Source organism: Pygoscelis adeliae, unplaced genomic scaffold (genome assembly GCF_000699105.1).
Source record: "Pygoscelis adeliae isolate BGI_AS28 unplaced genomic scaffold, ASM69910v1 Scaffold82, whole genome shotgun sequence".
In the NCBI taxonomy this organism is placed as follows: domain Eukaryota; kingdom Metazoa; phylum Chordata; class Aves; order Sphenisciformes; family Spheniscidae; genus Pygoscelis; species Pygoscelis adeliae.
Genome location: NW_008824287.1, coordinates 59,606 through 87,394, shown reverse-complemented (window position 1 = coordinate 87,394; position 27,789 = coordinate 59,606). Strand labels below are relative to the sequence as shown.

Genomic DNA, 27,789 nt, shown 5'->3' with positions numbered 1-27,789 from the left:
TTAGCCATGGGGAAGCAATTTTCTTTTGTTGTGATCCTTAGAGATGAGCTGATGATCACAGCCTTATTCTCCGAATAAGGAGAAAAGGTTTTGAGGGTTTTTTCCCTCTTTCCCGGTATTTGAAAACTATTTTCCCAGGCCCTGTTTTGATGATACCAGTATCTATAATATGTATCTGAAATACCAGGAAGTACCACACAAGCTGTGTTCTGCTTAGGAACACTGGAACCTCGTGTCTCCCTTTCCCCTCCACACATGTATGTGTGCATACAGTTAATATTTAGCATTAAAAAGAACATTTTAAATCTCCTGAGACAATTTCAGTGATCCTTTCAGGTCAATTCCATTTTAGCTCAATAATTTCTAATCAGCTGAGATCACTTAGCAAATACACGTGGGAAGCTTGTTTTCCTGTAGATAAAAAAGAAGAATTTATTTCCATGTCAAAGGGTAAGTAAATTTTGCCACATCATTACTAATCTTTCTATTTTCTTGATGATTCTACAATAAATGACAATAAGTTTGTTATGGAAGGGAGATCTAAAAGGTGTGTGATTCCCATGATTTGTTCCCCTGGAGCATTCCTGATTATTGATACATTCTGTCGGTTAAGATTTACATCATTGATTAGTGTGATTTAGAGTGTCATGGCTTCACATTCTTTGAGCCTTTCTAGCAAAGCAAGCAATTTAAAGTCGTTGCATATGATACAAGATTTCAAAGCTGTAATTCAGCTGCAGTGTTATGTTTGATCCAGCGTTTACTGCCTACCTACTATAACAACTGGCAGTTTATAAACTTAGAGATTAAAATTATGAGAGCTTTAAAAACTCATATAACAGTAATGAAGAAGTAGTGTGTGAATGCCTGTGATTTTTTTTCTGCAGTTTCCTCAGCATGCTCAGGTATTTGGCAGATATTGGGGATGTTCACAGATGTGTGTCCAATCCATGGAGTGCAGATCAGCTATCATAGTCAAGCCAGAGAGAATTCAGAGTTGGAGGGTTTGTTCATGTCTGTCTCCCAGATAATTTCATGCAATCTAAATATCTGCCTATCTGCAGTACATGTCTGCTCAAAGTGAGAAAGTTACCTGCATTTTTTATTTCCTCCAAGCCTCGTAGTTATTTAGATTATCGCTGGATGTTGTATCGTCTAGGGCTTAACAGTGCCACAGATTATCACAGTCAGAAACAAGGTACTGGAGTGGATGAACTTTAGGTCAGACCATGTCAAGCAATCTTTAAATTCCTGACTATGTCCATGCTGTTCAGGAACTGGACTGGACTTCTCTGATTCTGCCGCTGGACTTAGATTTTCATAGCCCTGAATTTTCATAGTGGAAGTTGTTTAAAGGTTGTCTCAGCCAGAGCTATGCCTTGGCTTATCAGATATTACATTACTGCTGTTCCCAGGAACTAAAATTTCCCCAGGTCCTTTCATGCAGCCTATCTGTAACATACCTGTTGACATGAAAACAGAAGTTTAAAAAAATGTAATTCATAAGAAAAGTCTAATTATTTGTGACATTTCATCCATCATGTCCTAAGCTTCTCCAGAGGAAAGTAGTAACATTTTGTCTCCTTGACAGCAAACAACACACTGACGAACTGAAAAATGTTCTGCTATATTTCAAACTGCAGCATTTATGAGTAAAGAGCAAGTGCAAAATAAATAGCAAGAGTAAAGAGCAGGAACCCACGTAAGTAGGGGGCAGAAGCTTGGAGAGCTTTCTAAAAGCTTTCTCTTGGTTTAAAAAACAAAACAATCCTTCAAAAATAACCAGAACATTTCAGGGTAAGCAATCTGTTGGATGGAAGCTATAGCAATGCCACTCAGCCCAATCTGCATTGACTTTTCTAACCACTCCTGCAAGAAGATGCCTTGGGTGGTCATGGTAGCATAGTGCAGTTCATGGAGAGCTACAGGACCCAACTGAAGATGGGTGAGAAACAGATTTTTAGGAAATCCCCCAACTCCCCACCCCAAGCACTTCAGGTCTGCAAAAGGAGAGCTTATACAATCTAAAGGGAAGAGAAGCAGAGCAAGACTGTGAAGACTGCCCTCCTAATGTTTTCTTTTTGAAGATGGTACCTAAGCACCTGAAGCATTGCTGTTAGTTCATACCAAAACTGACTTTGCTTCTGAATGCTCTCTCTGTGACATGCCAAGTTAGGTAATTCCCCATATTGGCATTCTCTCTCTCTCTCTCTCTCTCTCGTTACTGTTAGGCTTCAGTCAAGTTTTGGTGACCACCTGTTCATGGATGACTCATCTCTTTCTGCATGGCTCTTGTAGTCCTGCTTTCAGATCTAGATGCCTCTGCTCCAGAACCTGCAGGTCTCTCCCACTTCAGCAAAAAGAGAATCTCTGTTAATAACCCAGATTCCTACAGACATTTGGATATTTAACTCCCACTGTTTTCCTGGGTATTCAGAGATCTCATTTCTGTGAAACATGCTGTTTCCATCCATTGATGGAGTGTGAAGGTCATCTGTGATGGCATGCACATACAGCTCTTCAGCTATTTTTCAGACCCTTACTGGTATCCTGTTGGCAGATCCCATGCTCTCCAAACTTCATCATTTAAACAAACATTTAAACAAAGAGAAGTGCAACATCCCAAAGTAGGGTATCAATCAAATCTTCCATCTGGGAAGTCTAATGAAGAATAATAATGAGTTGGAGAATTTTGAAGTTGTTTGGATGTTCTTTCTTTTCTGATCTCTTGTTTTAGAAGAAATCCTTACATGCAGAATCTATAGCACAGCATTTATCTTTAACTCCGAAAGGCTGTGATTGTTCTTTGAGGAAAATACAAGTTTGTGCAGCCATTCCTAATCTTTCACAGGGTGGAGGCTCTTTCATTTCCATTCTTTTTCTTCTTTATCCTTTTCTGTTATGCACACAAAAATAAAACTCAGGAGTACATCATGAGCCAAGCTGTATTTTCTGTTTATTGCTACCAGGTTAATAACAGTAATGGTGTGAGGAGAAAATGAAGTGTTATGTAAAATCCTGCATTGCAGATTTTGGTGCTGATGCAAAGAGCTCAATAAAGTGTAACACTTTAATCATGGAGATAAAAATCACACAGCAGCTTCACAGTCTTCCAAGATGCAGAGCCTTAAGACAAAATAAAAGTGGGAGAGAAAGAGAAACCGACAATATTACTGAGTCCCAGAAAAGTTAGGGAAGAAAACAACCCACTTCCTTTTCTTGTGATGCTTTGATTCAGTCTTTGTATTCACAAGATAAACAACTGAAAAATGTGTGTATATGAATTTCCTGGTATTAGAGAGAGCAAAATGCCACAGCCTTATACACAACTCAGTGACATTTACAGGAACCTGGAAACCTTTAAAAAACAAAGCAAACAGCTCCCTCCCCATAAAAAACAAAACCAAAAATAAACCACCAAAAAAACGCCCAAACCCAAAAATCCCACCACCAGAACCACCCCCTAGCATGGTATGATGATATGTATTGTTTTTTTCAAGTAGGCAAGCAGCCCGGCACAGTTTTAGCTATGGTGGTCTTGAGTACAAATTCAGCATGCTAGCACAGAAGAGGACTCAGTTTTGGATGGTGCTTATACTGTGCATCTCTTCACTGTTACTGAGCTTTGTGTCTCTGCTTCCCATCTGCAGTTTAAGATTATAGCCCTGTCAAATGACTACGTAAAGTTGTAGGTTGTTGGCTTGTAGGGTTATTTTGGGGGAGGCGGGGAGGAGGAGGAAGAGTTATGTGAAGAAGATCTCTCCTGTACAGGGAAATTTGTGGATATAATGACATGGAGCACCATGCTAAAAAGTTGGGACAGTGCTAAGAACTGTTTATCTTTGAGCTGGATGAGTTGCTGTGAGGCACCTGACTGCAGTTTTGTGCCAAGTTTATTCTTCTTCGAAAAATGTTTCCAAAAAAGTCCCTTTCCCCACAACTTGGCTATTGAAAAGAATATAAGGATATTATTTGTTGGAACAAACACAAAAATTGTGGAAATACCTAGTTCAGGGCCAAGAAGAATGCCTCAGGTAACTCAGAAAAGTGACATGTAACTTTGCTCCTAATATCTGGAAAGAGAGTAGCTCAATATTGCAGAGCCCAGTGACCATCCAGCCACCCCGAAGATGTTTCTTCACACCAGGGTGGTGCAGTGCCAGCAGAGAGACTATTCCAGAGAAGTTACATATTCAGCATGAAATATAATTCAGTTTTAGTTGGTGCCTGGCCCTTTGGGGATCAGTTGCCATTACATGGAGCAGCACTGCAGCCTGCTGAGACGAGCTGTCTAATATTCAGACGAGCAGAAGGAAGGGGGCAGTACCTTAGCTTTATCGTGGGGTTTTCATTGGCCTGTCCCAATTTTCTGTCCCAATGCTTGCCTGTTTGCAGCCATTTAGCACTGCCTGTTTCAATCTGTTGCATAATTATTCCCTTGGGTAAGATTCAAGGTTAATTCAAGGGCGTGCTAGACCTTGCTGGGGCTTGAAGGTAACCCAGAAGGTTTAATGTTTCCACCAGCTGTGATAACCACGTGCCTAAGTTTGTGACCACTGATTGAAAAACTCCTACAGAGACAGAATCAGGCATATGTATTAGTGGCTTTTGGTATCTGATAAACCCTGTCATCACTGCTTACCCATGATATGCCCATCATAAAGAGTGCCTGATTGCATGGCTGGCTTAATCTGTATAGCATGAAAGCTGACATTTTATATTACTTTATATCCTCTTGTCCAGCTGAGTTCACTTGTGTGGAATTAACAGGTGTCAGATTTGGACATTATGGGCATGGTTGCCACAAGAAATGTGTGTAAATAAACCAACCCTTGTGTAGTATTGTTAGAACAGGTCATGGTAAGAGATGGCAAAGAAAGGGAATGTTTCACAGGACCCTGTAATATTTTTTGGTGGATTTTCGGGAGACCTGAGAGGTGAATCAAGCTGATATAACTTTTGAAGCTAAAATCTTATCCTAAGGGTTATCTGAAGTAAAAACATCCCGCTTTTTTGCTGAGATATGTATGTGCCCATGAACAGCATCTGTTTCCCCATGGTGTGTTAAAACATTCATTACAGCAGCTGTAGTAATGGCATAGTGATCTCAACATTATCTTAGTGTTATAATTCATATTTGGGGTAAAGGACCAGTTAGGCTTTAATTACCGGCATGTCTTGAAAGACAGCATATCTGGTAGCCTTGAACTCATCCATAAAACTGAAGGGACAGTGGTTCTGGGAAACCTGCCACATCATGTGAACAGGCCTTGTTTGCTTTTGAAGATTGCAGGCAACTGGATTCATTTGAAGAGCTGCCTTTTTAAGGACAGAAAAAAATAAAAACAAGGTGCTCCAGGTGTTAAGAAACAAAACCTCTCTGCAGGCTGTGCTTTGCAGGGCAGGCCTTTGCCCAGATGAGGGGTTCATCTGGAGTCTCTGCTCATACGCCTGGGTGTCCTCCCAGTGGAAGCCAGGGAGCATGGGAGGAAACCACCCACCTTGGCTTCACATGCTAGATTTGTGACTGGAGTGTGGCAGAGGCCTATAGAGAGTATCACAGAGCACAGCTGGCCTACAAGGATGGACACAGCTGTAGAGACGTGACTTTGGGAAAGGAGGCATTGATCATCTATTTCTTGAGCAGACTCCTCAGACCCATCTTGAGTACTACCAGACGGATAGTACTCAAGTCTCAGTGCTCCAGATGCAACCAGATGCTCCTGGTTATTTGAGGAGAAAGCTGAGAGACAGGTTCTTTGTATGTTGTTATGGCTGTCCTGCTGGCTCAGTTAAAACCCTTTTTTTCTCAGGATAAGGCTAAAATTCAGAATCAATTGCTTAAGATATTCCAATTCTCTTGTATTTTTCCTTTCCTTTGCCCCCACCCCTGCACAAAGTAATTCTGTATGAATCATACAATTGATTCTTTGGGTGAGGGGACAATATATGAACAGCTTGAGCAGCTGATTGGGCTGGAAAAAAGACAAACCTCCAAATATTTAGACTTTTTTTGCCTAGCTGGATTGGTTCCCTAGATCATGACGTGGACTCCCAGCAAACTGTGCCAGCTTATGGTGTCGCATGGTCCTGGCAATGAGTGGTGACCCATCTGTGGGGCAAGTGGGGAAGATGGAGTTTTTGAGGTTGTTCTTGTTGCCAGAAACATGCATGTGAAAACAAAGGGTCAATCCACAATGGGGCTGTGACACCTTCTGAATGAAAGGGCTGGCAGTGGGGGTGAATTCATTGGAATTAATTAATGCAGGTAATGTTTTTAAGTTGGGAAGTGCTAGAAAAACTAGCACCATTTGTTGCAGAAACAATAGACTCTTGCTGTTTGTGAGAGTGGCAAAAACCAGAACTCGCCAACGACAGAGGGACCAATGTGATCATGAATGAACATTAGAATATACTTTCTGATAGTAATGTAGTGATTGGGATAGTTTCTAGTCCTGGGAGACTAGAAACACTGTCTGTTTGCAACTTTAAAAAGAGCGAGTCAGTGATTTCCGAGTGCTGGGTACATAGTGATAGCGCTCTTACCTCCCAGGCATTTAGATTTTGTGTGCGCGCCTTTTCCAAACATTTATTACTATTTCCTCTGCTTTTAAAATACAGCCAGACTATTTTTACTGGGGGGGCGGTGGTGGTGGTTTTTTGGCTTTTTTTGTATGGGTTTCACTCAATATAACACATGAGAGAGAGTCAAAAACAACCAACGTAAACCCCTACAAAGTGCTGGCTGAATCTGTGGTTAACCCTTGTTTTAAAAAATACGAGGTTACTTTTTGCCTGTGTCCTTTTAATGCTATGGATCAGCTCTATATCAGAAAAAGCCAGAGAGGGGCAATCCAGCCCAGAACTGAGTGAGCTGCTATGGTACATCATCTGTTACTCCTGGTGTGCTCCAGTGAGACAAGTGGTTAATAATGTTGCTACACCTTTCCATGGACTAGGGGGACATTCTCTGAGCATGTTGCTTGCAAGTGTACTTGTTTGATAGACTCCCTGGTTAGAATCAGTACTCATTTTCCTTGCCAGGAAGAAAAGAAGAAAAAAAAAAAGGGGGGAAGATAATTGATGGCAAGCTTTAAGGGTCATCACAGTATTTGCGTCCACTTCCATTCTTTTACAATAGCTTTAATACTGTTCAGTTACGGACTTAAAGTCTTCTCATTTTCTCTTACAAGCAGACCACCTCACGTTTTAAACATCTGCAGTAGTTCCAGCAATGAAACCAGGGCTATTGTAGCACTGAAATCTCTAAAATAGCAGTGATTTTCAGTTGGATAGTGATCCACTGTACATCTGGAAATGTAGGTGTTGCCCTCAGGGAGCTGTATTTGGCATAATTTCCTCCTTGGGAACAGGACACAATGAGATCACAGCTTCTCCTGGTCTCAGCTGTTGAGCAAATCCCTGTCAGGCCTAATAGCCAGTGCTCTTTTCCCCTTGATCAGCTGGGCTTTGGTCATTGCTGAGTTGAACATTGTTCACTAAATGAATAGCTCCCAGAATGCAAACTTCACCTGTTATCCTTCCATTTAGGAAAATTGAGAGTTTTTAGTCTTTTGTACTCTGCATTCAAGAGATGAGAGAAAAAAACCCCACCTAAATGCCTCCATTTAAATGTAAATTTTGACTTTTCACGTCTGACTAGGGTGTTTGTTTTTATAAACAATATATGTATATAAATAAAAGCCATGGAATTGAAAGAACAAAACCCCTCTCTTGTTGATATTGATATATTTTCCACATAGTAATCTTTGCTCTCGTCATGTTACATATTTTTCTGTTTCTTTTTACTTTAAAACTAATTTTGCTGTGAGAACAAGAACAGGAGATTGTTAGGAGGAAATACTCTTGCGCTGGCTTGTGCAGAGAAAACATGCCATCTGCCTAATGTGTTTCATCTTGTGTCAGTCTAAGATGTGTTGTTTGGGTTTAACATGCCAGTCACTAGCCTAGAAAGAGTGCAGGCAGCAGCTCTGACACATATCCTGGCTAGGGCTCCAAATCCTTCCTGCTTTTCAGAGACTATGCTCACTGTGAAATAGGCCACAAGATTTTGGGCAGAAGTTACAGTTCTCATCACCTACTGTGTCCTTGCATTAGGGTCCGAGAGGCATTTGCGCAAGGAACTGAAGTGGTTTGGGATATATTTTCGGTCTTCACCATATCACACTGTTAAGAAGCAAAAGGAAAGACCCAGCCTGAAAGTGGGTTATTTCAAAGAGGTCTGGCTGGTGGGTCTGAGGGGCTGGTGGTTGAGGATGTGGTGGTGTCTCCCCAGTGGCAACCACACAGTACAGGCTTCACCCTTCTCTGCTGTGTTAGGGAAGAGCTGGAGAAGCCGTTTGGCGTAGCATCACACAGAGACAGGCACTTGAGTCCCAAAAGCAAAACAGTCATGCAATGGAGCCTCCTTGCTCTGAACTGGCAGGTCTCTACTGTCTGTCTGTCTGGAGGTGGGTGAGAACGAGCTCAGCACTATCCCTGCTCCACTGTGCAGTGTGGACTTGTCTGCCTGCAGGGACGGGGCACATTTTGGGGCTCAGCGCTGTGGTCAGGACCACCAGTGGTCAGGTTTCAGAAATGGGGCCGCCTTTTTTATCAGATATTTCCTCTTTCGGTCACAGAATTCTTGCCTGATAAATGGATGGCGCATGTCTCAGCTGGGTAAATGTAGCTGGTCATATTTTGTTACACTGTGTGTAATAAAGACTTTAGCTTATTTTTTTATTAAGAAAAGAAGTTGGCAGACAGCTTTAAATGTCTGCCTAAGGACAAAATGAACTGAGTTTTGTAGATAGCTGCTTTTTTTCCTTAATAAATAAATAAATGGAAAGATTTTTATGTTGATAATAAAAATAACTAATGCAGAGCTTTTTCCACTAGTGCCTGGAGACATGGACAGATGTGGGATTTTGAAGGGATAAAGAATTGAAATCTGTTGGCAGGTAGTTGCTATAAAAATGCCTATCCTTCCTGCCTCTTATTACAGACCAACATTCAACAAATGAAGAGTAGTCTCTGAGAAAGCTAATGATGACAGGATCAGGTTCCAACCATCAGAGATAGCAGAAACCTCATCCCTTCAGAGAAATCTAAAGTTAAAGGGAAGTGGTTGGGAAAGCTGGGAGTTTTATTAAAGTATACTTCCGGACGTTCTCCGACTCACAATGTGGTGTGTGGGAGTGTGGAGGGGAGGAAACTGCCAGGGAAACTATGAAGAAACAGAGCGAGTTCACCAAAAGTTTGGTTTGCCCATGAGTTGTCTGCCAAAGCTTTGTGCAATCACTTTCTACCTCTAGAGAACTTTCACTATGCTGCTGTTGTGTGCAGTTGGTTTCTGTCTTGCTGTGTGGTCTGTTGTTGGAATAAGAGGGTAAACCTTGTTTTCTCACTTTTACCCTTCTGATTCTCTTCCCCATTCCACTGCGGGGGGAGTAAGTGAGTGGCTGTGTGGGGCTTAGCTACCTACCAGGGTTAAATCACAACAATATTGCTTTGCAATGCAATCATATTCTAGGACCAATCTCCTGAAGCCATCAGTAACGTGTATCATAGAATTGGGTAGTCACTGTAGTGTTTGGTGACTCAACCTGAAAAACAGCATGTGGACCATCAGTGTTGATGCAGCATTTAGGAGAGCAAAGATCAAATGTTGATCAGATATACCTACAATTCAGAGCAAATTGCATTGCTGTCCATTATAGACAGCTGTAACAGTTACAGAGGAGAAAGATGAAAACAAGTTTAAAATATTTCTTTCTATTTAAAACCACATTTTTAGACTCACACACTTAAAAAGGTGTATATATACACGTAGAAGAAAAAGCAGACAAAAACTGCCTAAATGTCTAAGCCAACCATTGGCAGCGTGGGTCAGCTGCTGCTGTCTAGGGTGGGAAATATCCTTCTTCAGTGTCCTACTATACCTTTGTTTAGTTATGCCCTGGTGAATCCTCTTGAGATTGTCACTCTGATTATTTCTTATACCACTGTGCTGAATCTTGAGTCCCTGGTGTTCTGCAAAACCTGAATATTCTTTCTGTAGGAAATGGTAAAAAAAATAGTGGTCCCCAATATGTGCTTGCAGGGGATACATCGTCTTTGAGATCTTGTGACTTTACTTATAGGCACAGTTAGCTGCCCTGTTGTTTGGTCTGACAGGCAGAACACAAGGCGATATTGCCTGCAGCAATATGTTTACCTATTGGTCAGTGTGGGTAGGGCAATATTGGAGGAGAAAAGTTTCAGATGCAACTGATGCTGAAAAGTGCCTTGCAAAAGGCATGATATGTTGTGCTTTCAGTTGTAAAAGCAGATCCTTCCAAACTGACCATTACATTTTAGCTTTTATAGCACTGTACAGATAATAAATACTGCTAGATGTAAAGCACAGAGAAAACATTCTGCAGTTAGGTGCAAAATGCTATGCTGATCTGTCTCTGAGTAGGTCAAATCCAAGAAAACCTATTCTTCCAGTTGTGGATGAATCTTCGGTCAACAAGAGAATATCAGGGACAATTCTTTTTTTTATTTGTTAGCATGCTGTTCCTCCCCTCAGTAGCTATGTCGTATGTATAGTCCCTAATCTCTGTCAGTGTCCTTGTGTTCCTGTTTATTGGCTTTCACTTCCGTCTCTTTCTTGGATGTGCTTGCTGCCTGCACTGAGTACAAGGAAGGAAAAGAAAGACGCAACTTGCAAAGGAACAGAATAAGACTAATGACCATGGATAACTTCTGCCTGTGGTGAGGCTTGGCCGGGAAGATGAAGAGAAAGAGTTAGTTTGCTTTTCAGCTGTCAGTCACTAGTAAAGCACGTGCACAATGTCCATCCACAGCCTTCCTGTCTTCCCAAGCAAGTAGATGGCCATATAACCCTTGAATGACACGTTTAGTGTTGTTTCCTTCCACCCGATTGGGCAGGTTTGCAGTCTGCATGCAGGTATGTTTGTTTCTTTCTTAATCCACATGGATCTATGTAAAATAAGAACAACCACTACAGGTCCTCTCATAGGTCCAACTAATCAGATTTTCTGGGTACGTAGCGACAGCTGTTGTCAGTAGGTGGAAAAAGACACTCAGGGGGCTGTATAAGAAATTTTACATGTGTAAAATGAACCTTTACCTTTCATGTCCAGCTTGTAGTTATCATTGGTTTAGGGGCTTCTTGAGCTGAAAGCTTTATATAGAGCAGGACCTACCTTACAGTAATTTGTCTAATCTCTTTTTAAAGTACACAGTTTAAACTGTAGAAATATACATACTTTTCACCACCAGATGACACCTTAACTTTTTAGGAACTACAAAAGTCTTATTCTGCAGCATAAATTAAGGCCTAATTGGAAAATAAGAGCAGGGATGCTGCATCAAACCCAAGGTCTATTTGGCTCAGTATCCAATGACCTATCGCAGATGCTAAGGGCTAGACTAAGAACAGGGCAAAGCTTCTGGCAATGTTTAATTTGGGGATTTTCTGATAAAGAAATTGTGTCCACTGCTTTGTGTGTAATAAATTCAAAGAAAAATATTTCATTATGTTACCTAATTGATCTTTGAATTCATCTGTGTTTTGGCCAAAATCTGGTGATAGTGAGTTCTGCAGTGTAAGTATAAGCTAATTTAAAAAGCACTTTATTTTGTTTGCCTTAGGTCTTCTGCCTGATGACTTTATATTCTGCCAGCTGTTACTTATTTAGTAAGAAATACTGAATAATGCTATATTATTTGAGTGACTAGAGAAACTTGTTGTTATAGAGTTTGATTTGACCACATGCAGTTTGTCCAACTGGAATAGTTCCTAGGAAATTAGGGAACAGGGAGTCATAACTCCTAGCCATTGTTTTTGAGTCTACCACTCTTTGCCTTCATAATTGGAGGAGAGGCAGGCAATGTCACTGGGCCTTATTTATGCACTTGCAAAGTAAAGACTGTGTACCTTGGTCAGAAGGTTCTGCGGAGGTATAATTAAAAGTTATTGGTAAAACACAAAACTATTAATACTGCTATGAAGTGAATAGTTAAACAGGAAGTCTTGAGCTTAATATAGTTTCAGGTGTATAAGCAGCAATTAATGATGACTGAAGACATTAAATGACTTGTGTATGGTTACACAGCAAGCAAGTGGCTGTCTAAGGAACAGTACCAAGGAGTGTAAGAACCCTCGATACAGCTACTGGGAGAATTTCAGCTGAGCAAACTTTCAGAACCAGACCAGAGCCAAATTCAATTATTTGGTGAAAACATGGTTGTTTAGATATTTCTGTTTCATAACCCAATTTTCTTGCTTTAAATATCAGAATAAGGAACAGTTACTGCCTCAGCTTCTTTCCTTCTCCCTCCCTCCCTTTTTCCCTTTCTTTGGTAGTAGGGAGACAGCTTTTCTCCCAAAAAGCTGTTGATTCTTTTGCCACAATTCTCCCCTCTCTTTTCTGAAAAGCCCTCTTTCTGTAGAGCCGATGCTGTTCAGTAGCAGACAAATGAGCAAGGTAGGATTTACAGAGCTTGTTCTGCGGGGCATATGGTGGCGACGTCCAAGTGAGGTCTGAGATGGGCAGAGCCAAGTGAGATTGGCAAACTTTAGGGTGAAGTAATGCCCCAAGACCCAGTTCAATCCCAATGCTTTATTCTAATCATGCAGGCAACTAAAAACTTCAGACCTTGCTAAGGTCAAAGCCCATATTGCTGAATATATGTTTGCTCATGTATGAGGGAGAGGGAAAGGATGAGAAAGAACAATGACTGTCCTTGTTCAGACTCACTCTTCTAGTTTTGGCTTGGGGTCAGGCCCAAAATCCAGAAAGAGTGTATTTCCTGGTTCCTATTCATTTAGGGTAAAAATTATACAAGAATTATCCTTGCAGCTGACCCAAAAGTCTTGTCTAAACTTGATCTGGGTCTTAACGTTGTCTCTTTGGCCCCTCTCTAATTTAATATGCATTTGAACAGAAGTGGCTTCTTGATAGAGCCTTTCACCTCCAGGTCACCCTTTCAAATCCAATTCAGGCCTGTCGTGACCAAATGTTACTGCCATCTGACGGCTCTTCTGTGTCCTGTGTGAATTGTTGGCTTCAGTCCAGTAGCTGGTGGACAGGTGTCTGAATTGCAAAAACTGCCAGAGCTGACACTAACTGGACATCTCTGCAGAAGGGTCAAAGAGTGAATCAGCCTGGCAGATGAATTAATACTTACCTTGTATGCACTGTGATGCTTTATATCTTCAGAGTGCTTTACAAATGTCAGCTAATCCTCAGGAGGTGGTATTATCTGCACTGGCAGGTGAGAGAAGCAAGCAGATAAAGAACCAGGATCAGAATATGCATGTTGCTGACCTCCCACTCTGAGGCCAAGACTACGAGTTTAGCTCCTTTCAGGGCTACTGATGGGCACACCAGTGCAGGGTTCAAGTTCACTGAAGGGGGTCCCATGTTCTGTGGATAAAAGCATCCCTTACTTTTTAAGACAGGCAGGAAAGCAGTGTTGGTGGACATGCCATCTTTTTGCTGTATGAATTCATGGAACCAACAGAAGTCTCTTCTCCATCCTCTTTGAGGTACTAATGAGTCATGTCAGATTATGCCTATCATTAAGAGGTATCATTATTCAGATTGAGAACTTGCTGTGTAACCGGATCAGTAAATAATTACTTTTGAATGGCAACTGGGTTGGAGTGGTTTATCCTGAAAGACAACAGCTCTCAGAACATCATTGAAATAATCTGAAAAAAATGCATGAAGTGTTATGAAGAATTACTAGAAGGTCATGCAGAGTTAGTGGTACATCAGTGTTTGCAAGCTGCTTCTGCAGGGACACTTAAAAGACATTGTCAGTTTGTGTAAAGGTGTCTACAGGAATAAGGAGAAATTGGCTTTTGTGCTTCATATGAGTGAGAATAAGAGTGGTTCTAAACTGGCATTTTCCTTTCTCTGGAAGCAAGATGAGGAACTTTTTTTTTTTTTTAAAGGTTTTTAACCTTTAGAAGGTTTTTAAAAATAGTAAACCACTTTTCTACTATTAATTTCTTATGTAAACAATTGCTGTTGTTGCCATGGTGTTTACAAAGGTGAATGGAACAGGTGGTCCATGAGATGATGAATGGAAGGAGAAATGTTGTCCCCATGGTTACAAAGGGGTAGTGGCATTTCTTCTGAAATAGTGCCTCTAACAAGGTGTGGTTTACATCATCTGCAAAACTAGAGACAACGCTGTAGGACTGACTTGTCAGAAGTTATAAAGAATGGCAGAGGAAAACGTTCTTGGAAGTATGTGACTTTTTTTTTTTTTGTGAGGGTTTATGCTGGCCCTTTCAAATTTGGGGGAAAAAATATGGGGAGAAGGTGTAAGAAAAGCGATTTGGGTAAAATTCACTTTTCCAGGAATCCAAAGCCAGGTATTTCAAGGGAAGCTTGAAAATATGAACCATATCCAGACAGTCTGAATTCCACCCCATATTCCCTTGTATAGTCAGAAGGAGACATGTGCTGTGCATCCCTAAAGAGCGATTCAAGGCACTGGGCAGATTTCCCTGGAGCTGAGAGGGCCAAGACTGAAGCTTTCTAGCTGAATGTAGACTGCTGAACCTATGATGCTGAATGGTCAGTTTTCCTTTATTTTCCTTCTTAGCACACTGTGCTTGCGTTTTCTGGTGTCACCACTGTAGGCGTTGCAAAGTAACTAAGCATGGGGTATGGTGTATATGTCAAAATGGATATATTTGAGACCTATGCAGAATTTTCCTTTGAGAGATTCTGGACCTGAGGAAGCATCAAAGAGCCAGTCTTCTGGGAATTTCTGAATCTTTTCTGAACCAAAAGGGGCAAACTCCTTATGCTGTGCCAACTGTTGTATGTCCGTTTGCTTCAAACAGTGGCTGAGCAGTAAGAGTACAAAGTCTGCCTGCAGGCTGTTATGTTTTCTACCACTAATGACAAGCCATGGTTTTAGCGGCTTGTATAAAACATTGCAAGGAGCATATCCTATCCCCTATATGAAATATTAGAGTGAAGAAGGCTTTTGGACACTCTCTCTCTAAACCAATTGCTATGCCTAAGAATTAATAAAATCCATATTGAAGTGACAGCTGGTGGACAGAGCTGGCTTCTTCCTGCATCAGTTGTCTCTCTAGTGGCCCATGTTCTGGGCTCAATGCACATTTATCCTTTTATTATGGCATTTATTGATTATTTATTTATTAAATCTCTGTTTCCTTAAGAATCATAATTGCACTGTTCAAAATCTAACTTTGGTCATATCAGCACCAGCTATTAACATCATTCTTTCCCTTTGCTCTTTAATTACTGACCTTCCAAAGGCATTCAGCTAATGTAATAAAAATGCAGACAGTTCAGAATATATTTTCTTAAAACTTTACATGGCATCATGAACCAGTTTCCAGTTTCTGTGCTACTTTGACTATTTCATATCTTGACAATGAATGTGTGCTTTTATTCTTTATCCATGATTTCTTCCATTTTTCCCCCTCCCTAATGTATATGTATATTTCTCAAGCTGCCAGAAACTTTAGACTGACTCAGGAGAACAGTGGAAAGTGTGTGTCACAAAGGCAGGGATTCAAATGAACTTTAGAGCAGAAATTCATTTGCTTATTTATTTATTCTGTTTTTATGTGGTAAGTGGCAAGACGAGGCAAAGACAATTCTTTTCAAGGGGGAGAATGTTAACTGTTTTCTAGGAAGTGGGGTTCAATCATTGTCTCTGTCAGTCTAGTGAGTGATTTCTGTTTCGACACGGAGAGGAAAGAAAGACCAAGTCTGCCTTTGTTTTCTCCAACTCTGTAAGCTGGGTCATCCAGGTAATTACAGCTTTACTTAAGAAAGAGAGTGTCTGATAGAAAATATCTGCTGCTGCTTGTAAGCACGAAGAAAAGACACTTGCAGGAATTAAATTGCATGATGATTTTCATCAGACATCTGAATCATTTTGCATTCCACCTCTAAAGCAGAAAATGATGAGTTTAATATCATATTGTAGGATGTAACTTATAAGTCTCTCAGAAGGCAGCTATGGCATCCAGAGATGTTTGAGTCTGGTTATTCATTATTTTCTGCTTAAAGGCTGGAGCAAATGCGACTATGAGGCTTTGAGCCACCTCTAAGTTTATTCCCATTCTTACTTGTAGATGCTACTGCATTAGAAGCCATAACCAGGGTGGGTTCTGCTGTGTAGATACTGACAGATACCCCTGTGGTTTAACAGCAGATAGGATTGGTTTATGTTTTAAGTGTAAATGCACACATAAGTTTATTAACTTCATTCTCCCTATCTCAAAGAGAAACAATTTCAGAAGGTCAGCTCTCTGCTGATTTTTCTGAAATTCCCATCAGTAGGTGACATATATTTAATAAAATGTTAATTCTGTGATTCTGCCTAAATTACAGGAGATCAGTAATTATGCCAAAATCTTCCAGAGAACCTCAACTGAAATATGAAATTTTATTCCCTAGCTTAAATTTGTAGCGTGGCAGTGAGTGAAACAGTTCCTACATATAAAGTACTTATGTATGAGTCTAAAGAGAGAGAAGAAATACCATTATCATTCAAGAACGATGTTCCTTAATTCTTTTGCGAAACTTGTCTGCAAACAAATTGTCTACTACTTGGTCTACTACTTGGGGCATGAGGTGGCAAACTTTGAGTTTAATGGCCCAGTGACTGGGCTGTTGTCCATTTTAAAGCCACAATATCTTTTTGTCTGTGAATAAAGAGAATTTTTCCATTAGGAACTCATGTGTTATATTAACAATGCACTGAATTATTTTGTTCTGTAATGGAGAACGCTCAAGATGTTTCCCTTTGACAAAATACTGAATGTGATGAGAAGAAATGTGAAACACTGAAATACTGTTCTGCTCACATACAGCACTGTCTGGGAGTAGTACATCTAACTGGCAATTACTCTAGCAATGTTTAACAACTTACTGTTTAGGATGGACAATTGCAAATTTGGACTATATTTAGTGGGCAGGAATATGTAAAATAGAGTTTTTTATATGTTCAGTAGGAAGGTAAGGAACAAAGACCAGAAAAAACAGTTGAATAGTTATTGTGGGCTGACTTAGGAAATTACTTCTGAAATACGTTGTAATGAATGACTGGATAAATGTTTTTAAACACTTGTCTGAGTGATGAGCTATCTGTTGAATGTCATGGTTTCCAAATAAGTGATCTGGAAGCTTAATCTTCAGGTGAAGGTGATATCTGTGAAGGACATTGTTCCCTCACAAATAACGCTTGTAACCAGACTATTTGAAAATGGTTTTGATGGTCAAGAAAGATCTTCGAAGAAATTTCAGCACCCCAAGAGATTCTCTAAAATTCCCTGGAATACTTTTATCAGCAATTTTTTTAGTAAGAATCCTAGGAGAGTTTAGAAAATATTCTCTAGTGATAGTGTTAGACTGGATGACTTGATCAATTGAATACTAAGCTGGGGCTCAGGTCACCCATGTTCTGCAGGTGAATTTCTTGCTGGGTAGCCTATGGAAAGTTCTCTTAGTAATCTGTGCCTCTGTGTCCCTGTTTGTAGACACCTTCTTTTGGAAACAATTTGATAACTATGGTTGAATAAGTATAGTATGACACAGCACAAATCATACAGTTTATGCCAGCACCTTTAGTTGTCTTAGGACACAAATGATACTAGTCTATTGTTATATATCTTGCCATGCTTCTCAATTACTTTATATTAGTAAATATGTCCCTATGAAGAATTCTGTCTAGTTGTTCTAAAATAAGTATGACTTAGGTCACTGACTTCTATGTGAAGGACATTCATGCTTTACAAATACCCAGTTTAACTAGATTATCTCCTCACTTCATCATCAAATCACTGTTTTGAGACTACAACATGTTCTGTTTTATGGTGATATGCCAGTGTGCATCTGATCTCATCGAATTCTGTTTCTGATGGGGAAATTATCTTATGAAAAATAATATTACTCAATCTTTGGTTTTAATTTCTGTATGCTTGGAGAGGAAGAAAATCCTATGTGGTATTTCATCCTGTCAATGCTAATCTTTCTCTTCAGTGCTATATCTCCGAATAGCAGATGTGTGCTTTATTGCAGTGTTGGTCCTCTATAGTACAGCATAGTGTTTTGGCAGGAACAAACAATTTATTGTACTAGAGTCAAATACAATCAAATGTTCCTTTTCCTATGAAGCATGGTCAGATATTGATATTGCATTAGCTAACATTTTAACATAGGAGAGGCTTAATAAGATACAGTATTACTCTCTCTAGGCTGTTTAATTAAACTAAACAGTCACTGTGTATTGTACAATGGTTTTCTGCCAAGGGAAAGTAAATCTGTATCATATTAGTTTCACGTTCCGAATGATGTTCTCCCCTCATTGGAGACTCTCTAGAAGAGCTGACACTGCTGTCACATGAACTGCATAATACAAACTCTGTTTGTATTACATTGGACTGTCTTGTAGCTCAGTGTTCTCCAGTAGCCTGAGCAAGCCCGTGCAGATGAGACATGTGGCTAGAGAGCTACATGTTGTATTTTACTGGCCAGGGTCCCTATTTGCCACTGAGGGGTACAGGGCTAAGTATCGTAATCCCTGTCCTGCTAACAGAGTTATTCTCCATCCCCCTGTTGGGATAGGGAGATCTGAACTGTAACCCTCTGGTCACAAAGAAGGTTCTTACTGGCCCCATGGTGGCCAGGTGACAGGGGTGGGTTTGTCACTCTCTAGTCACAGAGCACCATTTGTTCAGGATCAGAAGTTGCAAGAGTTTGGGGAAACTCTGGGTAATCCTGTGGCATCTGCCCTGGTAGCAGGGGATATTGCCTTCTCACTGCTGTCAATGGCACTGTACGTCGGGATCAAGACGAACATTCCACTCTTTGCCACTGATGGCAGGGCAAGTAGTATCACTTATATATGATGTGAGGAAAAAGATGCGTCCCTGGACTGGAGACTTGAGCAGCGTTTTCTTACAGAGCCTCCTGACACTGAATTGCTAATCCAGGAAGGGTATGGGGAGAGCAGGCACCTCTGTGTTAGGGGGTCCTGGTGTTTTCTTTTGAAGCAAGAGTTGATGCAGAATCACATGGGAAGCTACAAGCGGAGAGGCATTCAAGGCATTTGCTTTTGGGAGTTGTTCTGTTGAGTTACTACTACAAAGCAGAGTATGACAAAAACATTTGTGGTATTTCTTCTTATAAACCAAAATAAACTGCACAGGAAATACTGAAGTCTTTTTCTATACAATTTTGAGCCTGTCTTTCCTGGCAGAAGGGTACATCAGCATATTGCGATGCAGAACTGTGCAGAGATGGCAAAGCTATGCCCGAACAATCATGCTCTAGAACTGGAAGGTGCGTATTTTTATCAGTGGCACTAAGCCCTGTATCAAAGTGAAGGATAATGTTCTGGCTCTACTTTGCACAGTGTCTTGTGCTGCATAAAAGTTCCAGCCTTCTCAGAACAGGTAAAGAAATGTCTATCATGGTCCTGTGTTGCATCTCACATGCACCCACATAGAGGCATGAATGGCTGGATGCATGAAAGCAATGTCTTTAACATGGCTCTCTGACGATGGCACCATGGTTAGATTCAAGGATGGCAGTATTGGATTTATGGGAGGCTTCACCTACATAACACAGCTTTGATTTATCTCATGCTGAATGTTTTGTTGTTGTTTTCCCTCAACAGAAGATTAACCTGGAGTTCTATATTGACATCCATGCCCACTCCACCATGATGAATGGCTTCATGTATGGGAACATCTTTGAAGATGAGGAAAGATTTCAGCGACAGGCTGTTTTTCCCAAGCTACTCTGTCAGAATGCCGAAGACTTCTCTTATGTAAGCAATGTTTCTTTTAATTAATTTTTCCTATTTTTATTTTTTAATGATTAATTTTAATCGGATTGTGTGAATTTTATTTTAATATGAATGGAAGGCTACTTAAAATTTTTTGTCATTAGCAACTACCATCTTCCCTCTTATACTTACCTTATCCAAAAGTGGTAAGTTGTGACCTTATGTATTGTCATTGGACACATGAACAGAAGCAGGTTCTTCATCTTCCATATTATAACCTTTGGTTCTGAATTATTGGAATGCTTAGTTTTTATCAGAAGATCTTTTGCCTTTTGATCAACTGGATCAGATTTATTGTTTCATTCTTTATATTATATTGGCAAATTTTTTACTGTACACTTTAAATAATAGTAAATAGCAAATAGAAGTGAAAATCATAGAATCATAGAATCATTAAGATTGGAAGAGACCTCTAAGATCATCGAGTCCAACCGTCAACCCAACACCACCATGCCCACTAAACCATGTCCCTAAGCGCCTCATCTACCCATCTTTTAAATACATCCAGGGATGGTGACTCAACCACTTCCCTGGGCAGCCTGTTCCAATGTTTAACTACTCTTTCAGTAAAGAAATTTTTCCTCACATCCAATCTAAACCTCCCCTGGTGCAACTTGAGGCCATTTCGTCTCATCCTATCGCTTGTTACTTGGGAGAAGAGACCAACACCCACCTTGCTACAGCCTCCTTTCAGGTAGTTGTAGAGAGTGATGAGGTCTCCCCTCAGCCTCCTTTTCTCCAGCCTAAACAACCCCAGTTCCCTCAGCCGCTCCTCATAAGACTTGTTCTCCAGACCCTTCCCCAGCCTCGTTGCCCTTCTCTGGACACGCTCCAACACATCTCAACGTCCTTCTTGTAGTGAGGGGCCCAAAACTGAACACAGTATTCGAGGTGCGGCCTCACCAGTGCCGAGAACAGGGGGACGATCGCTTCCCTAGTCCTGCTGGCCACACTATTTCTGATACAGGCCAGGATGCCGTTGGCCTTCTTGGCCACCTGGGCACACTGCCGGCTCATGTTCAGCCGGCTGCCGACCAACACCCCCAGGTCCTTTTCCTCCAGGCAGCTTTCCAGCCACTCTTCCCCAAGCCTGTAGCGCTGCATGGGGTTGTTGTGGTCGAAATGCAGGACCCGGCACTTAATAATAGTTATTAATTAATATTATTATTAAAAATAATAAACTTGAAAGAAAAGGTTAGATAATTTTCTGTTGAAAGTTGTGACAAAGGCAATGTATGCTTTTGAAATTCTTTGATATTACCATGGAAAACTGTTCTGCAAGAAAATCTGCAATTGCTCAATACATGTCCTGTAACTTGGAAGAAAGTACGTGTGTAGGTATCTCTGGATATTGGAAATAAATGGCAAACTCCTATAAATGAGTTGGAAAAGGACATATAAAAAGGACATTTTTAAAGCAAGCTTCAAATAGAGTAGAACAGATCCTTACCACACATTGCTTGCAGTAGCTCTGCGGAAGTCAGTAGATTTAAGACTCTGGTCCAGTGTGTTGCAACTTTGTGTCCAAGTATGACATCCTGGCCCTTTCGATAGCCTTTTTTGTGCATCAGTTTTCCTTGAAAGCTGTGCAAGCAAAACACACAGTGCCCAAGCCTGCCTGCAACTGCTTGTTTGCTCCTCCTGGCCCACCTTACACACCTGTGGAGCTGCCAGCTAAGCTACTTCTATACCACTATCCCTTGCTCTATTTCAATCTATGCACTTCAGGTTTGCATAAGTGGACAGTCTTTCAAGTAAGAGGTGTTTGGTGTGCCATTTTGCTTTGACTGGGATAAGGAATATTCAGAAACGCAACTCAGCCAAGGCAGTGGGAACTTTCAGCCATGAGCTGTGAGGAAGGAAGGCAGTGGATGACATTTGGCAGCTATATAATGGAAACAGGCTCAATTAAAAATTACTTTGGAATCCTGCACCCAGCAGAGAAGAGCAGAAGAACCTACTGCTTGGGCCCTGATTTTATGTCTGCTGTGTTCTTAACCCTCTTTGTTACCCACCATACATTTTCCCAGACTCTGCTGTCCCCTTTTTGCTTATACTTCATGCTCCTGGTACAGAGAGGTAAACCTGGGTCTCCTCTCAAAGATGGGGACAGCTGGGGCATGGTGCCTGCCTCCTCTGCAGTGCCATCCCAACCAGCTTGTGGCAGAGGTGGTGGGTGGAGGAGGATAGGCACCCTGCAGCATTCCATGTGTTTAGCTCTAGAGAAACAAAATCTAAAAACAGATACAAAAGCAGACAAGTCTGCACAGCAAAAGAAACTGTAATTGGAAAAAAGGCCATTTTCATCATGGCAGGAATGTTAGCCTAAAGCTTTCTCATCAAGATGCAGTAGAGATTTTTTTTGTCTTGTGTTTGCGCATATTGCACTGTGGAGTTTGAGTGGGAAGTGAGTATAGAAATGCAGTTGTGCCACTGTTTTCTTGACAGACCTGTTCCAGCAAAAGGAAGGAGGAATTGAAACCTCCTGATTCCTGTTTGTTTCTCTCTTCTATGGCAGTTTATTTTATGCAAGAGTGAGAAAAAGTTTGGATCAGTCTCTGACTTTTCTAAGGCTAGGCAGAAGATATCCTTTCCTCTGTCTTTTCTATTCCCAGGAGGGGGACCTCTAGTAGACCAAACATTTCCCTTTTCTTCTTGGCATCAGCAGTGGCAGCTGGCCAGGTAATGCCTGGGAGGGTGTGTGGCTGCTGTTGTTTCCTCTGTTGCCTCATAGTATTGTTTAACTATTGTCAGTATTGTTTAACCATTGTCTGTATGTTTTGAGGGTTCGGGGGACTGCTGCAGTTTGAAGCTTTCTGCGGTCAACCACAGGGCTTCTCAGAATACTGTCCAGAGTGCAGAAGACCGAATCCATATTAAATGAGGAGAGAGAGCAGCCGCATCTGTTTCCAGCTGTTTGGAGCCTGGGGGAGAGTGAGTTGGGTTCAAGGAACAGCCTGTTCTTGTCCAAGAAGACCTCAGTGATTGAGTTTCTTATCTGCACCTGGTTGTTTCAAAACCACATTATAGATAAGGGGGCATTCACAGATCATAGCAATGAAAACCTGCAATTGATAGGAGTTTAGAAATTTTGTGCTCAAATGTGGGATTTCTCTCCGTTACTGTGGGAGATTAAGTGTTCCTCTTAGCACAAGTCTTGGTTGACAAAGGGAAAATCTTTGAGAAAATGATGTAGGAAATAGAAGCCAATAGCTAAAAACCCAGCACAATCTCTTTCCTTTGACTCTCAATCTTTTTTCTGTAGAAGCTGGCAATTGGATATATGTTGGCATCCAGTGCACCACAGTTTGACCTAGGTGCTGCTGGCACTCAGTACATTGGGCTTTCAACTCACATCCTACTGGTCTCTTGAGACCAGAAGCTTTTCCCCTGCCATCCATCCAAGCCATTCTTCTCAGGGCAGCTGAGGAGATAGAAGTGTTGGAAAAGGAGACAGCCACAAAGTGTCTGACGTGTGTGAAGCAAGAGGAGTGAATATTACTGCTGTCTCCAAGTGGGAAAGTCTCTGTTCTCTTGTTTTCAGCTCCAGCCATGTGGGTTATGTGACTGGTTGAAAATATCAGGGGTGAAGTTTGCTGCTCGAAAGAGAGGAAAGGAATCCAGAGCTTCCTGCATTTAAAAGGGGGAAAAAAAAGTGTTGAAGATTAAAAATAGTGTATGTAAATATGCCCTATTGACTGCTCAAAGGGAAGGGGGGAAGTGCATCGTTAACATTACCAGGCTGGTGTTTGAAAGTGTGGGAATGGACCACTGTTGTTACTAATTAATTTTCCAAAGCTTCAGGAGGTCTCATTTACATTGTATGCTGCTGCGGCCATTTGTTGGGATTATAATACTTCAACAGCAGCACTTCAAGTGAAAACTGGCGGCTGCATGAAGTGTTGTCCATAATTGACTAGCTCCATGTCTTCACACAGCACAGAGACAATGTTCCATTATGTTATCCATTGACAGTATCATTGAAAAGATTACTCTCCTTAAAGCATCTGTCAACCTTGATTGATTTACAAGGGACAAAGAACTGAAAAGGTTTGAAGTGCGGGTACAATTTTTGCCACCATTTAGCATACATAATGGTTCTCCTTTGATGTCAAAAGCTCATCTTCTATTAATAATGCAGAGGGCTTTTGAATGCAGGCTACTTGTATGGAGTTCCACACTAATAACCTACTTGCTGTGAAATGGGATTCACTTTGGAGAAGCAGTCATTTGTCTGGGTTTTACATGTTCGGAATGAATCCCGACTCAAAGGGATTTCTTTCAGTGCTCTGCATGATTGCAGCTGAGCCCTGCACGGGTTAGGGAAAGCAGGCAAATCCTAGCCTGCTCCTCCAGCCGAGAATCTGGCAGAAATCACGCAGCCAGATGCAAAGGAGCATGAACAACAAGCCTAAGATGATGCGATCAAATGCCTTGTGCCGTTTTGTCTGGCAACCTTCTATTAATATACTTTAGAGTGCATTTCATGCCTGGACTGCTTTCTTCACCTGTCATTTCCAATAGGCCTTTTTATTTAAATGACAGGATCCAAGGGAGATTGGTGATTAGAGTAGGGGATGGATAGGGGATTTGTGCCTGCATGCCTATTGTAGGACCAAAGGCAAGTCACCCAATGTCTCTGTACCCTATCTGTTGAGCAGAACACTTAATGTCACAGTACTCTGGAAGGCTGACTGTGGTTTGCAGGTAGAAGTTGTGAAAGGGACCAGAAATTCCTCATTTGTACATGACTTCAGAAACAGAGGCCTGCCTTTGGTTTAGCTGTCAGCACGTGAAGAAGAAAGCGAAAGAAGAGCTGGGAAGTTTTGCTCCCAAATAAATACATGAGACGTTCTTGGGCAGCTGCCTGAGGAAAAAGGACGAATTCTGTAAGGAAAACATTTTATATTTTCAAGGTTTAAGAAGGATATTTTTAAACATTGGGGAGTAAATATAATCTGTATGAAAGCTCTAACAGTGAGAGCTGACAAGCTCTTTTGAAAGGCTGACTCATTGGGTTTTAGGAGCAGCTATTGACACCATGTCTGAGTGCATTGCACATCAGCCATGGCTAGGAGTTGTTGCAGTATTTGGAGGGGTGTTCTTCATTTGACCTTTCTTGTTCTGGAGAGTGGATTAGTCATAACGACCAGACACAAGCACTTGAGCATTTCAAGAACCTGCTAGTCTTAAGGGTGGCTAATTTTGACCTTTGTGACAGCATGAGAGGAGACCATCTGTTCTCTCTGGTTCATTTAAAAGAAGCAACCACAGCCATTCTTGGATGGCTTTATCACTTTGTAAAGATTGCTTTTCTTTGCAGTTAAAGGAAAAAGACTGGCCAGAGGTACTTGGCTTAATCTTCTTTTTTTCCTTGGACTCTGAACTGGTGGTACTTGGGATACCTTTGAGTTCTCATTTCATTTTCCTGTATTCAACCTCCCAGCAGAGCACCTTCCTTAGAAATACTGTTTGTCATCCTTTGTGTGCCATGGTTAACCAAAGACCCTGATAAAAACTTGGGGTCCCCTTATGTTGGGCACTGGGTAACTACTGAGAAAGTCCACAACCCCAAGAGCTTCCAGTCGTGCTGGGAAAGAGAGAGAGTGGGTGGGAAGTGACTTGCTTGAGGAAATCGGAGAATAAAACCCAGGTCTCCAAAGTGCCAGTCTCGTTTCTTTGTCAGCAGTTCCCTATGTTATATACCAAGCTGCGCACTCAACAGTGAAGTCTCAACAACCCACTCAGTTTCCTTCAGGGAAATATGTCGTTAACCCCAGTGCCATGGAGCGGTGACCTAAAACATATTTTTGAGACTGTCATTGTCTCAGCAATATGCAAAAATTCAGATATGGAATGATTTGCCCTAGTACTTTTTGTTGTGGTTTTTTGTTTCTTTGTTTGTTTTGTTTTGGCTTTTTTTAGCCTGGATATCTAAAATTGAGCAACCAAGAAAAAGATTTTAATCTGTCTATGTTTTGTATTGTTTTCCTTTTATCGACGTACTCCAGGTTTGTTCTCATTTCCACAGCATCCCCTTCATCCATCCAAGCTTTCTTAGGGAAGATGTGTTCCTTCCAGCAAACCTCCTCCCATCTACCTAGGGCAGCCTTGCCGGACTCTTATCACTTACCCTGGCTGCACATCTCCCTCTTAGTCTTGTGATCCGTATTACTAATCCCAGTGTGTTTTGGGCTATGTCTGAAGGAAGTGCTGGCACAAGTGCCTGAGGGAGTAATAACAGCTCATGAACATTGAATGAGCAAATCCCAATAATCTGTTCCGAAATAAAGAAGAACCAGTTTGTGTTGCATGTGGCTGGGTAGGGAAGGGGGAGCAGCAAGCAAGTTGCTCAGACCTAGAATTCATCCCGAAGTAAAATCCATACTTACTTGCACCACTGTCTCCTAAGTGCCTCTCTGCTGTTTTGGCAAAAAAGAAACTTGTCCCAGAAAGGCAAAAGCTGTTGCATTTAGGTAGGTTTTCTTAACATCATGCAAGCTTAACAGATCTACTCAGAAATCTCTTAAAACCTGAGCACAACAAATGATCCTACCTTCTTTTTTTGTTGTCTTATACCAGGGCATTTCCAGGAAGACAAATACAGCTATTATATGCTTTAGCACCCCTCTGGGATGCATTTCTGCTCACTGCTTCTTGGACATGTTGCTCCATAAGTTCATTTGCTCCATAAGTTCATTTATTTATTTATTTATTTATTTATTTATTTATTTATTTTTCCTGGAGGCTGGGTGAGGGGAGAGAGAAAACATGTTTCTGGTGGCACAGGGAACAGATTGTAATGCCTGTGCTTCTAAGCATTATAGGTTTTGGTCTCACAAGAACTCTGCCCTCTGGAGAGTCGTGGCTAAATGAAACTGCTCCATTACATGGTGCTGAACCAGTCCACCCCTCTTTTTGTACAGAGAGTTGAATTAATTTGTATTGCAAAGAAAAGGAAAAGGAGGGGGAAAAAAGTGTTCGAGTAAATGGATTTTCTTTCAGTACCTTCTTGCTGTGTTGTTTGTGCGTATAGGAGTTGACAGTCCCTTCTCCATCCCCACACAGGTAGAAATTTTGAATATCCATAGAAGAAACAAGTTTTCATAGCCATTTTATGGCATATTTTCAAAGACCATCATTACTCTTACCTAATGTCAACAAGCTGGGAGCAGGTGACAGCCTCCCAGAGTAGCACACATGAAAGGAGCTCCTTTGCATTCAAATGCAAGCTACCTTTCCTGCAGAGCGCTGTGAATTTCACTCAGCTGGGACAAACTGCGCTGTGAAGGAGGGGCAGGAAGCTGGTTAAGAACTGGACACCCGTCCCGCTCCCAGGATCTCTTTCTGGGCATTACCTCTTTAACTATGTGATATTTTAACATATGTAGAATACAACTCTGTTTCAGAGAAATGTTCCGGATCAGTGAGAGAGCCCAGGAGGAGTCTGAGCAATGGGCTGTACTGGGTTGCTCTGGGAGCAGTGTACAGCATGCTCCTTAGGAGGGGTTGTAATCTCCTGATTTAAACGTACAAGTGAGCAGAACATCTCTTTGCCACAGAACAAACCACTTTTTCTGCAGACTATTCAAAGCAACTGCATGCATGATGGTTGTATTTCCCTTTCTGCTTCTCATTGTCCTAAGTTTCTGTCATTTGTATAAATGATTATGAAAGCACTCCCAGGAGACTGCACACACGCTCATAAAACTATTGTAAAGAGAAGTATTGCGGGCTATTGCTAGAGGCTATTTTATTGTATATTTTGAGGAAACGTCTCATTTTCTACTGACAAATAGGGAAACTGAGAACTCCAGAGACACGAGTTATTTTCTAAATGGTGTGATTATTCTGTAGAGCTTAGACCAGGAAATGCCAGTTTTGGCATCTTTGGGGAAGGATGTGCTCTGAGAAGCAGAG

At 41.2% G+C, this 27,789-nt stretch overlaps 1 protein-coding gene across 1 annotated transcript in view; it reads left to right on the top strand.

Annotated features, from left to right (window-relative positions):
* AGBL4 (ATP/GTP binding protein-like 4) overlaps window positions 1-27,789 on the top strand; it is a gene marked incomplete at its 3' end in the record, with an annotated part of 877,516 nt that overhangs the window by 840,817 nt on the left and 8,910 nt on the right. The window contains exon 9 of the mRNA XM_009318724.1: window positions 19,699-19,851. Coding sequence (XP_009316999.1) covers window positions 19,699-19,851 — 153 coding nt within the window. The remainder of the gene's footprint in view (window positions 1-19,698; window positions 19,852-27,789) is intronic.